General features: G+C 34.8%; 1 protein-coding gene across 12 annotated transcripts in view; it reads left to right on the top strand.

Moving 5' to 3' along the window:
- The window catches only part of LOC581299 (WD repeat-containing protein 97), a 67,259-nt gene that overhangs the window by 35,982 nt on the left and 16,438 nt on the right, over positions 1-14,839 (top strand). For 5 of the 12 annotated variants that reach the window (XM_030975770.1, XM_030975779.1, XM_030975772.1 and 2 more), the window contains 12 exons: positions 546-621; positions 1,163-1,492; positions 2,878-3,306; positions 3,898-3,921; positions 7,057-7,086; positions 9,297-9,329; positions 11,230-11,622; positions 12,143-12,355; positions 12,702-12,808; positions 13,301-13,469; positions 13,962-14,096; positions 14,721-14,778. In XM_030975770.1, the coding sequence (XP_030831630.1) occupies positions 546-621; positions 1,163-1,492; positions 2,878-3,306; positions 3,898-3,921; positions 7,057-7,086; positions 9,297-9,329; positions 11,230-11,622; positions 12,143-12,355; positions 12,702-12,808; positions 13,301-13,469; positions 13,962-14,096; positions 14,721-14,778 (1,997 nt within the window). The other 7 variants (XM_030975780.1, XM_030975771.1, XM_030975773.1 and 4 more) reach the window with 7 other exon arrangements.

The following is a 14,839-nucleotide window of genomic DNA, read 5'->3' as shown; positions in this document are numbered from 1 at the left end:
AGAGAACCTCTAAAAATATGATATCAATAATATATTTTGAGTAGTTCCCCAAGGGAGAAGGAACTTACGAGACAAACAAAAATGAATGATATTTATGTACACAGAAATTGGAGAGTTATCCACGTCATTCGTCACAATTCACTGACCAAACTACAAAAATTTGAGATTAGTATAGACTAAGTGATCTCATATTTCAAACATTCATAACTTCCTTTTGGTCCGATTATTTCAAAATTTTGCCATTCTGTTTCTGCTTTCATTCAAATAACTTATTACAAGGGTTGGTTTGCCCTTGAATTCTCTTTCCTCTTCATTTTTTTCTTCTTTCTTTTTTTTTCCTTTTCTTTGTCCGTTCATGAGTGTTATGCTGTTTTCCCTCTTCTTATGTCATGTTTCTGTAATACTATTTACTGTGCTGATGAATATCTTGATTATGTGCTGTTTGATGTAAACATCCATCATTTCTATACCTCACATGTATTCAGATATTTACCTTATCATGCAACAAGCTTATTGCTTTTCTGCTGTCCCTATTTGTTGAACAGATTTGAGCGTTTTGTGGACACACTGACAGAAGAAGAGACAGATCGGATAACAAGGGAGAAAGAGGAGAAAGAAGAGGTAGGAGCTTGAGAAAGAGTCATTACAAAAAAAAAAAGAGAAAACTGTGGAAAAAAGAACCAGTGATGAGGATTTCAATTTTATATCTGTATAATAGGAAAAGCAAAGACCTCAAACACTTATCTTAAATGATAATAATAATGATAATGGTGGCTTCTTATATAGCGCACATGTCTGTCACCTAGTGACGCTCCTGGCGCTGCCCCGATTATTACCCTGGCTTTATCAAGGCAGCCACTGTGGCGCGCTAGCATTTCGAGGAATTAATTTCCTGCCAGGTACCCATTTACATCACCTGGGTTGAGTGTTACAAATGTAGATCAATGTTTTGCCGAAGGACATTAGTGCCGCGGCGGGACTCGAACTGCGGACATTAAGATCGACAGTCCGTCGACCTATCCACTCGACCACGACACCTCTACAAAAATAGAACAAGTTTCATTTGGTATTTACTTGTACATTTATTTTAAAGCAGTAAAGATCCACAAAGAGTAAATATGCTGTCTTACCAACTATTTTAATGACTGTTTTTCATTGCTAGGCTTACGCCAGGCTGGCAGCAAGAGAAGAAGAGCTCCGCAAGCTCCGAGATGGTGAATTTGAGTTCTCCAAGGCCAATGCTATCAAGAGGGGCACATCAGCTGCAAACAGGGTCAAGAACGAGGGTTTCCGTTCCTACTGGGACCAGGTCCATATTGAGACCCACAGACCAGACATTCCAGACTATGATGATTGGGACCTGACTAGACCTATTGTGGATTATGATCCAGAGAGAAAGTGGATGCCAGAGAGAGAACCTGTGGGATTCTTCCCAGACCCATCTCTAGCTAGATGGTCTCATCGCAAACCTGGCCAGCTCAAACCTATCTTTGTATGCCATCTTTATTTCATTTTACTAATATCCTGTTCTCAGTTGTGATGCAATAATTGATTGAAATTCATTAGAATATTTGGAATTTACCTTTGTATAGTCACTTCTTGACTGTATTGTAATTACATTATAAGAAACATGACCAGCCAGTCCTGAATTTACCTGGCACATTATTTTGCCATGTTCCTACCTTCCCAAGAGAGCATAACTCCTGGCTGTTTAAAGCCACACCCTACATTGGATGACTGTAATGCCCTTCTCTATCACAATTATTAAACTTTTCATAGCCAACTGGTTTTTGAACGATTGTCATGAATCTAACTTTCTAGTTTTAAACTGTTGGGTCTAAAATTATATTCCATAGGGAAAATGTCTCTTTGTTCTTGAGCCTACTCTTAATCTTGGGTAGGATTTACTGCCGGTCGGGCCTCAGCATAGAAGTGATTGCTGTTGCCAGCCAATGATCTTCTCATTTTGTCTTTTATTGTGTAATCACTAATTTAAAAAATCTTCTCATCTTCTAACCACTAAGGATTCTGAGCTTTCAATTGAAACTATGGTCTGTACATGTGAAGTAAGTAGGCCTAGTGCATACTCTATGATTGACTCTTCTTAACACACACCAAGTAAATTCACTAGGTTACAAGCATAACATGCACATTTACACGTAGAACTCAGTGATCTGGGTGGCTTTTCATGGGGCCATCTTGTCCCGATAGACTTTAATTCGATTTTGTTTTGACCGTATGAATCTGTCATTTTTACTACTCTGTTTTTTAGATGCAGTCCTTGTATGCAAAAGGTTTACTTTTTGTTGTCACCACTTGTTTTTAGTTTTGTTTTTTTCTCTTTTGTAATTTTTCTTTCCATGGTAAAAGGGGTGTTTTAGACTGATTTTTTGTTTGCATTACGGTCAGTTCATTCTTCTTCTCTCTTAACGCTGCTCCTTTTTTTTTCGGGTGTAATTTCTTTTTAGTGTTCCTCTTGTTTGGAGAGTATGTGCTCAGGCATGGGATTGTCATCCTTTTTTCCAGAGATGTTCATATTTGTTATCAGTTTAGTTGTTCTTTTCAATTTTCAGTGATGTTAAGGAGTTTATACTTCATTATTAAAAAATTTATCTGAACAAGACAGGGGCTAGTTTTACCTTGGGCAGAAACAAAAACATTTCTCAGACACGTTGGATGTTTGATTAATAAAGTGACAGTGAAATTATTTTATAATCTTTCAAACCTCTATGAATACTTGAAAAAGTTCTGTGTTTGTTAGGAATATACAGAGATGTATTGAATTCTCTGTTCTCTTCTCCAGTGATTTTCTGCTGTATAGAGATGTCAATGGTTTGTCATGATTATAAGAATAGATGTTGTTTTTATTCTTTCCAGGTGGATAAGAATAAACCTATCGAAACGGATGAAAATGAAGATGAGGCAAATGAAAACAAGATGGTGGAGAAGAAAGATGAAGGAACAATGATGTCAAAGATAGAGATGGAAGAAAATGAAGAAGAAAAAGAGGTGGAGGAGAAGATGGAAACTGACGGGAATCAAGCTGATGACGAGCAGGAGGAAGAGAATATAGAGAAAGAAGAGAAAATGGACACGGGAGAAGAAGAAGAAGAAGAAGAGGAGGAGGAAGAGGAGGAGGAGAAGGAGGCTCATCCTCTACCAATCCATCCTCGAGGATTCATCCCTAACTCCGTGCTTGTTCGACTGATCTGGCCTCCTGAAGAGACGGCTAAGATCATGGAAGATAGATACCGTCCTCCTCAGCTGGATGAAGATCAACTTGCTCAGGTTGCTCTTCATAAGCAGGTATTCATTCATCTTATTCACTTCTTTTTTGCATCAAATCCATGTGGAGCTAGAGCAAAAGGGGCATTAATTCTTGTCATTTGACATGAAAGCATGCCCTTCTTCCTCTCTCAGCTGACTGAGATGTAATCGCCTGCTTATTTTATGCATGGCAGAGTGTATTTTATCTGTTGTGTGTTATGTTGTTTGACGATTGTTCAAATATTATGTTTGTTTGACTTTGATTTATAATGTGGTTGATTAATATAATTTGCTTGGGGCGTATTAGTTGATTAATATATATATATATCGATTGATGAATTCATGAATGTGTCATTTGAGAGATACAAGCATGTTCTTAGCTGTGATGTGCAAAGTGTGTTAATAGCATACATATTATTGAAAGAAAATTGGGTGATGTTATGGCTTTTACATAAAAGATTCACCACTAACAAAAATTAGTTGCAAGCTAATACCTTGGAAATGATTTAGTGATGCCAAAATCATACCTATACTTTCATACCCAGTATGGCATTATATGACAAGTTATGTGTCGTTTGTCAGTGTTCACTTCTGTTTTGAAATATATGTTGTTGTTTTATTTCCTTGCAGTTTATTGCTGAAACAGAAACAGAGGTGAACGTTTTGTTTCATATGAAGCACCTTTCACAATTTTAACCTCTTCTTTTTCCCTAGTACATACTTGCATACACAGAGTGATTCACACATATATATATAGAGATATAAACATGATTCTATTCCTTTTTGTAGTAGTAGTCTAGAGAAATAGAATCAGTAGTAGTTCATCCCGGATATGACATCCTGTCTGTGAAACAATGTCCTTCCTCTGAGTGTGTCTGTGTGCTTTCCAGCTTGACGATCGATGTCTTTGCACTTGATCCTCCCATTCAACCCGCACACCTACCTGTTTATGCATGTTGTCTTTGATATTGCGATGGTCGATTAGTTGGTCATACAGTACAGCACCTTACAGATAACATTCGATTGTGTAGGCCTCAATCCAACCTTCAAATAAGTGGCAGCTAAATCTGTCAATAATTTGATAGGAACTGACAATTTGAAAATTGTACAGCAGAATCAATCTTTCTCATAGAATGGATTGAAGGATGCACTTGGAATGCATTTGAATGTAATGATGATGATAAACTATGAATTGCACCAAAACCAATATTTCAGGTAGCAGGAATGATAGTCGTATGTTTCACAGACAGGTGTGCATTCCTTTCAATGTTAGATCATTTAATGACACCCTTCCATTCTATTAATCTCAAGTGGCTGCAAATACCCAAATATATTCCCATTCATTCTTATTTATCATAAATGTAACCAAATGTACTCCTGGCCTTCTAATTGAATAATAGCCACTTTCTTGAATTATTTAATGGGGTAGCATCACATAATATTGGTCAGTGCATACTACATATGTGTTTATGTCACAATGGAAACACTAAATTACACCAGTACATATGCAACAAAATTGTTTTTTGTCTACTAGTTTAACATGATCCCAATTTCAGATGGCGCTTACATTGACATATCATATACCAGTTTGCACTTGATGTTATGAGCAACAGCACAAGTATCTTTGGAATTTGTACCCACTGTTATAGAGAATGATATCAATAACATGTTTGCGTGTATTCAACTTATTTCAGCACAAGTCACTTACGAGCACAAACACATGATAATTTTGATATTTGCATTGCTGATATTCCGTTGTGTAAATTATGCAACCTTCAAACAAACACTGTGCACTACACAATGCACTTATCTTTGCTACATGATATTGAGAAGTTTCTTCCAGAATTAAGTGTGATGAAATACAACCCCAGATGTTTAGTGTATCTTGATTTTTGATTAATCATAAGTATGTATCTAGTATTTATAGTCTTAGATTTGAATTAATACACTAATGTTCCCATCTAATGATAAAAGCATGAAATCTGTATTGGATAGACAAAATCTCTCTTTCCTGCCTTTTAACGATCAAGTTTATTTGTCTTCCAGAAAACACATGTGACAAAATATAATAGAGTATAATCATAACCCTTTACTCTGAAGTAATTTCAGTCCATGTCTACAAAACTACTATTTAAATTTGGTGTACTAGAATTCCACATAAAATGTTAGCTCCTTTTTTACCCTTCTTTGATCAAGTGTGTCTATTGTAATGAAACAGGCATTTCATTGTAATTCTTCTTTCATCCTCCCTAAAATGCTTGTAACATCTGACAAATCTTCTGATACCTAGGGACTTTCAATTGAAGAGCTAATATGTCGCTCCAAAACAGCTCTCAAATCCAAACCGAGATTTGGAAAAATCCAAGTTGAAAGGAGTGATGATTACTATGATTTCTGGAGTATATATGGATGGAAAGTATGTTCAATTTCAAAATATCATTTCCAAGCAATGGACGCTCCATCCCCTGTTTTGTATAAATTTTGTGTAGAATTCATGGCAGTACATTGTCTCTATTTGTTTGTCATGTGATCACTCAAAAATTTAATCACTGGCATTTAATTACAATGAACAGGAAATTCAGAGAGAAAAAAGATAAAAATTTTGAATTAAAACTAGCCCTAAGAATCATCATAACATATCCCACAGGCAAAACAAAAAACTCAGTCTTTCCTTCTAGTTTTAGCCATTCGGTCGATGGAAAGCTGGCTGTTCAGTGTTAACTCAATATTCTTTTTAATCCTATCTTTTGGAGATTCCAAATTATACAATAATATTCTATACCTCTTTTAGATATAGAGTCAAGTAGAAAAGTCATCAAATTTTTTACTACCATACAGTTGTCTTTTGTTTCACTTTTCAACTTGCATGTGAGACATACACATTTTAATGTCATTCTATTTGTTAGCATGTTTCCAAAATCTGTCCATTCTTCATGTAGAAATGTACATATGATAATAAGTACCGTAATACTAACAGCAAATTTATTGTGATATTTGACTACAAGCATTTAATAACTTGTTCAATTTGGATTTTTAAAACATATATGTATTTGTTACGTAGTTTTCCATACTGTTTCTGATTATTTATTTGTATGACTCTTTAAAGGGATTATATATGTCTACTAGCTAATCTAATATTATCATTATATACATGTATATATCTTAGTTCATTTATTATAATTTTTACACATTTACCACTGCTTACCACTCAAAATATCACACGTATGTGCCTCGACCTACTTACCTAGCTTAAATCAGTATTTTTAAAGGAATGCATCATATCATATTCATTCTACAACAATCTTTGCGTATGATCAGTGCCTCCAATTAAAAAGAAATAAACTGTGAAGATCAAATATGAAAGAAAGGTATTTATTATTGTATGGTATGTGTTATACATACTACAATAATGTAGCTTGTGTACACAGCTGACTCTGCAAGTGTTAATTTGATTATGAAACTTAAAGTTCTCATGAAAAGCAAGAACATAGATGATGCATGTTGGAGATACTGATCATACAAACTTTCCTGATTCAAACTATCAAACTCAAGATTTTTACTGGCAATTGATAATAAAAGTGATTGGGTTAGTTAAGGGAAGTATTAATTGCTAGATTGCCTCATATATTGCTGCATTATGCAATTTGTTCTTAATCAACTCATGGTTAACCTTTGCAATCACTTTTTAGCCATTTCACCATATGATTGTAAACAAGATATTTCATGTTGCTTCATTTTACTCACTTTTCTCCTAAACTTTTATTTATTTGCATTTTTTCAATGGAACAGCGAGTCATAATTTGGTCTGAGGAAGAAGAGGTATTTTTTGGTATAAGTCAAAGAAATGTACTTGGGATATTTTTTGAGGACTTTTTTCCCCCTTCCTTTTGTTTCATTGGTATGGGTGCATGTTGTTTTACTACTAGGATATAAATCATTTATAAGGCTTACTATAATCACTTAATCAGTACGCCTCTTACATTCTGTACCCGGTGGAGGGTTGTTTAACTTGTATTTTGCTGTTTTTGAAGATCATTAAAGAATTAATTAATTGTTCTTACTTGGAAAAGGGGTTGTTACTTCATCCTGCGATTAATCAAAATATGACTTTCTTCATTCACTGATGAAATTCTCCTATGGTTATCTAAATCATTTTGAAATGATAAATCGTGTGGTAAAACTATTTTGTTTGTTTATTTGTAATTTAATTTAAATGTTTTCTTGTTCTTATTAAATCAATAATACTCTGTTTTCATGAGTGCTCTAACCAAAAGTTGATTTACTTATTTAATATGATCAATTTTAGGAAAAAGTTATAATCACTTTTAAAAATTATAATTCTAAATTTAGTGTAGAGCTACACGTATGTGCCCACAGTACATTTAAACTGTCAACTATGCTGTCTGGTGAAAAAGATGAAAATTAAACTTATGTAGGCAGCAAAATAAAAAAGGAAGAAAGGAGAAGGAGAAAAAGAAAAGAAAAGAAAAGTAAAGAAAGAAAAGGCTGTTTTTCAAATAGGATGTACCTGTATTCAATTCACACTATATATGATGTATGTGTTTGATTGTGTGTTCTGCACAATTCAGAGTGGTTTTCTGCACATTTTTTTCTTGTTCCAATTCTTGAAAAATGATTCAATACTAGATGAAAGTAACATTGAATTTGATTGAATATTATTTGATGATCTATTTATGGATTTAATGACCATTAAGACAGTTTTGTACAGTCATCAACCAAATCAGAAAGAAAATCTGACTGTAATACAGTGACATACCAGCCTTGATTGTTGGAATGTATAGTTATAAGAATTCACTGTTTCAGTGAAATTGAAATAGTAGTCTTCTGTTTAAAAAATCCAGATTCTTTTTTTTTTTGGCTACGGTATGAAGGTTGTGTTCCCTGTCAAGTAATCCTAACTATAGCAAGCTTGCTTCTTAGCTCATTTTTGTTTCTATTTTAGTTAACAATCCTTGTAATTCCCTTGTCGGCTTGTCCTGCAGTGAATGCTGTTTTATGACTTCAACACAAAGTAACAACAATATTCTCCCCCGCCGAGAGCAAGAAGAGTGTTAAGTCTATTTACATGTATGTGCATGATGTAACATCATTCTGGTTCTCAGCAGATCATATTTGATCAAAGTTGTGTGGAAAGAATCACAACTCTCATAACATAAGCATTAAATATTGAGTGCAGATGAATTGTAAACACCAAATAACCCTCCTTATACCTCTTATCTTCTTCCAATTTAAGCTTATTCTAATATCTCTCTCTTGTAATATCAAACACCCAGTGATAATATCCTCATAAAAGATTCAAATGAGATACAGTATATAGAGTGGTGAAGTATGACGTCATCAAAAATCTATTTTAGAATTTCTCAATTTTTTTCTTCATATTCCGAAAGAACATGTCCAAATGTCCAAATGTCGAAAACCAATTGAATATGTTAAGTATTGGCTGAGATATGACCATCTGAATGAATATATGTCCTATGGGAACTCAGTGTTATATGCTCTGGCTCCTAACCATTAGGAGCCAGAGCATATAACACTGAGTTCCTATGGGGAGTATATTTATTCAGATGGTCATATCTCAGCCAATACTTAACATATTCAATTGGTTTTCGACATTTGGACATTATTTTTGATGTTCTTTCGAAATATGAAGAAAAAATTGGGAAATTCTAAAATAGATTTGTATAATGTCACAGCTTCGGTACTCTATTAACAGTATGATGTGGTTTAGACAAGCGACTGATTACTCTACTGTTTCCTGACCATCAGTCAATCCAAATATAATCAACACGATCTATACCTCTTTAATTCCTTATGATTGAAACTGATTCCACTTTCTTGAACACAGTGAACACAACCTTTCTACAATGATATCACCTCTCCAATGATAGATTAAAAACATGGTGTTCTAATAACAGCATGGTGTGCCAAATCTTCTCTAACAATTTAACCAAAGAATTGAATCATTTGTTAAGATCATTTTTGCCATTTTTGCCACGCAATGCACCCAGGAGACTCCTTTACCTGATGGGAGCAAACAGGAGGTAAACATAGAATTCAACATATTGAGTTTGTCTGTCTATCTGGAATGCATGTATTGCATGTCTTATGTAGAAGTGTGCATGGAATAGGAGAATTTATCATTAAAGATGCAATAGATCTTCTAAAGAAGAATGTCTCATTAACATGATTTAGAAAGCTCAATAGTTAGCCATAGAGAGATAGATAGACATATAGATAGATGTGTAGATAGAAGAATACAAACAGATAAATTGATAGAGCGATAAGCAGATAGATGGAGAGATAAATATATACATTTGTAGAAAAATGAATAGGTAAATAGTTAAATACATGGAGATACAATGTTGATAGTAGATAATGCTAGATATAGATGAATAGAAATTATTTAATTTTTATTTAATAGTTGAGTTATGTTAGAGAATTTTTTAAAGGCATATATCTTTTTGTACAAGCCATATACTACATGCATATTAGAAAGTTTGATATATTCAAGGAAATGGATTGCTTTTTTCTCCAGTAAATTTTAGGAGATTTAATTAATGCATTCTGGAAAAGTTGTGCCTTTTTTGCCCTAGCTTACTAGGAAAAATAACAGTTCATAAATTTCAGAGCCCCTCTTTTTCTTAGATGATATTATGTTATTATGAATAGTTATTCAAGGGAATTTTACACAGAAATCCATGAGTGAAATATTGTAGATTTTGCATGTTCACAGTTACATATATAGAAATTAAATATGAAGCTACAATACATGCACATACTGCATGTTTGGGAATATATAAGGCATGTGCATGTAGTTGTTCTATATTGCATGAATAGAATAACAAAAGAAATGCATGGGATGGACACATTTTCAAGAATATCTGCAATTATTGATTTATTATATACAAGATATTTTTTGTTCAAATTTGTGATGATTATCAATTTTATGAAAACCACAGTTTATGGAGTATCAGGGTGTACTGCATAATAATAAATGTATACACTTTTTAAGTTTGGAAGTTTGGTGAAGTTTTAGTACAGGAAAATAGTCAAATTGTAGCATGTAGGTTTCAGTGTGAAAGGATGTCTCATTCTTTTAGTCAAATATAATGCTTTTTAATGTGAGAAGTTATGTACAAGTTATAAAGTATACAAGAAATAAGTAATTTTTGTTTTCAATCATAAAATATGATTTACATCAATGTTACATTTGATCCTTGTTCACATATTCATTGGGATATGGTATCATAGATATGTCTTGTTCTATGATTCTCCTCTTTCTCTCTTTCTGTGTTCATTATGCATTAGCAGCCAACTTCACACTTGTATCATCATGTATTGGTACTTTGTTTTCTGTTCATATATATACACCATGTGGCTTAAAATTACAATTTCAGCATCATATCACTTCTAAAATCATGAAAGAACTTTTTAACATTCATCCAGCATTTATATGTCATACATTTTATGTTGTTGATTACTGTATCTAGAATCGTGTCTAAATCCAATTCGCATCATTTCATAATTGATGTATGTTTACAGTAACTGATAAATTCACTTCTTTTTTAAAGATCAGTCAACAATATTTTGTGAGCATGCAATACAATTTTTTTATGTTCAGTTACCAGCTTTTAAAATATCAAATTGTCATTTGAATTCTCTAGAAAGGATGTTTCCTAGTTTGTTGGGCATACATGTATAAACATTTAAATTGTTGTCACAACTTCAGGTTTACAGGCACAGTAAATAAAATAAGTTTAATTGGAAAAAATGACATCATTGTTGATTATATGTATTTTGAAATGATCTCCTTCTTAATCTTTCTTCAAACATAAAGGAGAATGCAAAGAACAAGTGAAAATAGTTATTCCCCCCATCTGTCATAATATTAACATACTATGGTTTAACTTGTTGTCATAAAATGAAATGTATCTCACTCAGGATGTTGAGAAGAAGAAATCTGTGGATGACCTGGACTTTGGTTCTCCGTCCACCTCCCACCTTGCCAAGAGGCTCGGCATCAACCTAGAGGAACCAACCACACCCGAGGACTTAGAGGTAGAGAAGGACCCCACCCCTACCCCTCCTCCAACCCCACCCCCAGAAGAGCCTAAGGAGGAGCCAGTCAAGCCCCCACCCAAGAAAACCACCAAGATGAAGGTTGAGAAGCTGATCTCCAAACCCAAGACACCACCTCCCAAGGAGCCAACGCCCACTCCCCCTCCACCACCAACGCCTTCTCCACCACGCCCTCCTACACCCTTGCCACAGTTTATCACACAGTTTAAAGGGTCTGAGTGGTTTGAGCAGTACTTCCCTAATGCTACCAATAGGGTAGGTTTCCTATCATTCATGCACATTCAATATTATATTAAATCAAGACACAGTCAAACCTGCTTTAGTGACCATCTGTCTTCAAAGACCACATTTTTTGTTTCCCTCGTATATGGTTTCTCATTGAAACATGTATTAAAGGAACCTGTCTACAAAGACCACCTGTCTAAAAAGACCACTTTTTGTGTTTCACTTTGGTCGCTATATAGATAAGTCTGACTGTAGTACAAAATAGAAGCACCTCTTAAGGGTCTTTAAGAATTAATTATGGGGTTCCACTCTTCTATCATATATGGGTTTCCAAAATTATAAAATTGGGAAATCTACTTTCTTCTCTTTTACTTTAAATGTAAGAGTGTACATTACCTTAATGTCTGTTCTCAATTCTGAATAAGATAAGTTAGGATTTAGTTGTGAAAATAACACTGCTGTGAAAAGATGAGAAATTCCTGTTCAAAATTCCAAGTCACCCAATGTATTTACCTCTAATCTTGCCATCCTAATCCTATCCTATTCCCAGAGCTTCCCTAAACCGTGGACAGTGAGTGCCTTTGTGACCATGCTCCTACGTCTCCTCAAGATTGCAGACTATGGTATGAAGACTCCTATCCTCTATGCTATTTTAGCTCTACATCAACAGGATCCTATCCCTAATGTGGAATCAGTCATGGATCTTATTCTATCTATCCTCAACAAGAACATTGGACCAACATGCCAGGATGAAGATCAAAAGGTTGGTGTATTAGAGTTCAAGACTTTGATTGTTTAAGAATATCTATTGTGATATAGTTTACTGATATTTTGATATCATTTTTCGAGATTGAATCTTTACATGAACAAAAATAAAAATCATAATGTCATTCCTGTTTTACCCTTCAGCCTTGCATGGTCTAAGGTATGACAAAGTAAGAATTGTCAACTGAATGTGCAATTATGAAAAGAATTGCTGGATGTTGCCGTGGAGGAGTTTAGCATCGTAAGAGTGAAGGACCACTTGGATCTGAATTATTATTATTATTGATTTGGGAGATGGGAATTATTACAGTTATTCTTATGGTCATTGTTATGGTCTTTTCCAGGACTTCATAGTTGCGTGTCTGCATTTCTTCAAGGCACATGGCAAGTTTAGCAAGAAGGTGGTAGTTGAGATCATGGTTGAGTTCGTTGATGGTGATAAGATGGTCAGGTAAGGAGAGAGTCCTACTGTCTTCTTTTGAATGTAATTGCATGGCCCATCGGTCATTTATCAACATGGATGTTCCAATTTGGTGAATTAGTAGAAAATTATGTTGTGTGTTTTGGCCTCAAATCTGATAGTTATTTGTTCTTACCCCGAGGAAAAGCTTAAAAATAATGATACCACCATGTTATGATACTTAGTTTTAATGGTCCTTTTCCTAGGTTTCAATATCACTGATATGCTAATGGTTACTGAGTATATTTCCGACTGTTGTCACATATATGTGAATCAGAATGCAACAATATCCTTTAGTGACAAGGATACTGATTGTAAAATAAGACAACAATACAATATTTGATTCTCGATGCTTTGATATTTGAGAATGTAAGAATAACATTCATGCGATGGATAAGCACCTGTGAAAGTTTTTAGCATAGTCTGTCTTGAGAGATCTTGAGAGATGTGAAATTGTTTTCAATGCGTTGTTTGATTCTGCAGAGAGATGGCTCATGATCTGTTTATCCACATGGGGCTTGAAGATGCTCATAACTACTTTGTCAAGGAGCTAGATAGCTGGGATGTATGGGGCATAGAAGAGGAGAGTAGAAAGAAAGAAGTCAGAGAGATGGCAACTATGTGGCTAGAACAATGGATGGCATTGTTTAAGGTAAGTCTAGATGGTAATTTTCAAGGTGTAAGATAGCTTGGATGTATGTGATTTGGATGAGAGGGAGAAATAGAAATACCCGGGGCTTCTTACATGAAATTACACACCTAAAAGCAAGACACCTATCGCTTGCACAAACTCAAGTCCATCATTGTACAGGATACTTCCTTCAGTAGCAATGCTAGCCCTCCCTGATCCAACCTAGTCAGTATGTTTGTGCCTATTGGTAGGACACCAAGCCATCATTAGCTTCTTCATCTGATGGGAGTTGAACCACAGCTCATTTCCTATTTCAATTTCAATTTTATTATCAACTGGAAATTCGCTTTGCACACAATTTGCATAGTATACAAAGATATCATAACAAATCTAGATACCATGGCATGGATAGACATACATGCCTTCCCTAGCTAGCTTCCCAACTAAGATCTGAAGAGATCAAGCTTCCATCCTGGTTTCCTGGTGTTAATACTTTCTCATTCCTTCCTACAGGGTCATCTGAAGAGGTCTATAGAGCAGCTGCAGAAAGGCAAGTTAGCAGGGAAGATTGCTCGTAAGAAAAGTATTGGTGGAGGTACAAAGACTTCTGGCTCTCCTACTAAGAGAACTATCAAGCAACCTGTAGAGGTAAGTATTGCCCCCTGTTACACCTCTGTTTCTTGCATGAAAGATTAAATATTGTTATACAAAACCTTAAATAGTGCCTTTGTTTTAATTTGTTTGTCTACAGATAAGATGTACTATTGGAAATTGCAAAGCTGAACAAATAGAAAGTAAACTTTTGACTCATGTAGAAATAATATCATGATAATGTGTAGCATCATATTATTTTTATTGAGTAGGTTACCCTTTGATGTCCCTGCTAGATATGCTATTTATAATACTTTAAATCTAGAAACAATCCAAAGTGGTTCCATTTTGCAATAGTTTCTTGTCACTCAGAAAAGTTCATGACTATGTTAATTCTAGTATTGTTCATAGTTGTTCTAGGAGCAATGTGTGTAGGCTTGTGCCCATGTTTATATTATTCTACTAATGATGTGTTCCCATTGCCCCCTAGGCACCTGTACCCACTGAGCAAGAATCCCTGGACAGCTCAGACAAGTGTTTATATTATTCTAATAATGATGTGTTCCCATTGCCCCCTAGGCACCTGTACCCACTGAGCAAGGATCCCAGGATAGCTCAGACAAGCTTTCTGAAGCAGGTGGATCTGATTCTAATAATGATGTGTTTTGATTTGCCCCCTAGGCACCTGTACCCACTGAGCAAGGATCCCTGGATAGCTCAGACAAGCTTTCTGAAGCAGGTGAATCCGATTCTAATAATGATGTGTTTTGATTTGCCCCCTAGGCACCTGTACCCACTGA

This window comes from Strongylocentrotus purpuratus, unplaced genomic scaffold, assembly GCF_000002235.5.
Source record: "Strongylocentrotus purpuratus isolate Spur 01 unplaced genomic scaffold, Spur_5.0 spur5_scaffold_8, whole genome shotgun sequence".
Taxonomy (NCBI): Eukaryota; Metazoa; Echinodermata; class Echinoidea; order Camarodonta; family Strongylocentrotidae; genus Strongylocentrotus; species Strongylocentrotus purpuratus.
This window is presented reverse-complemented; position numbering and strand designations above follow the sequence as displayed.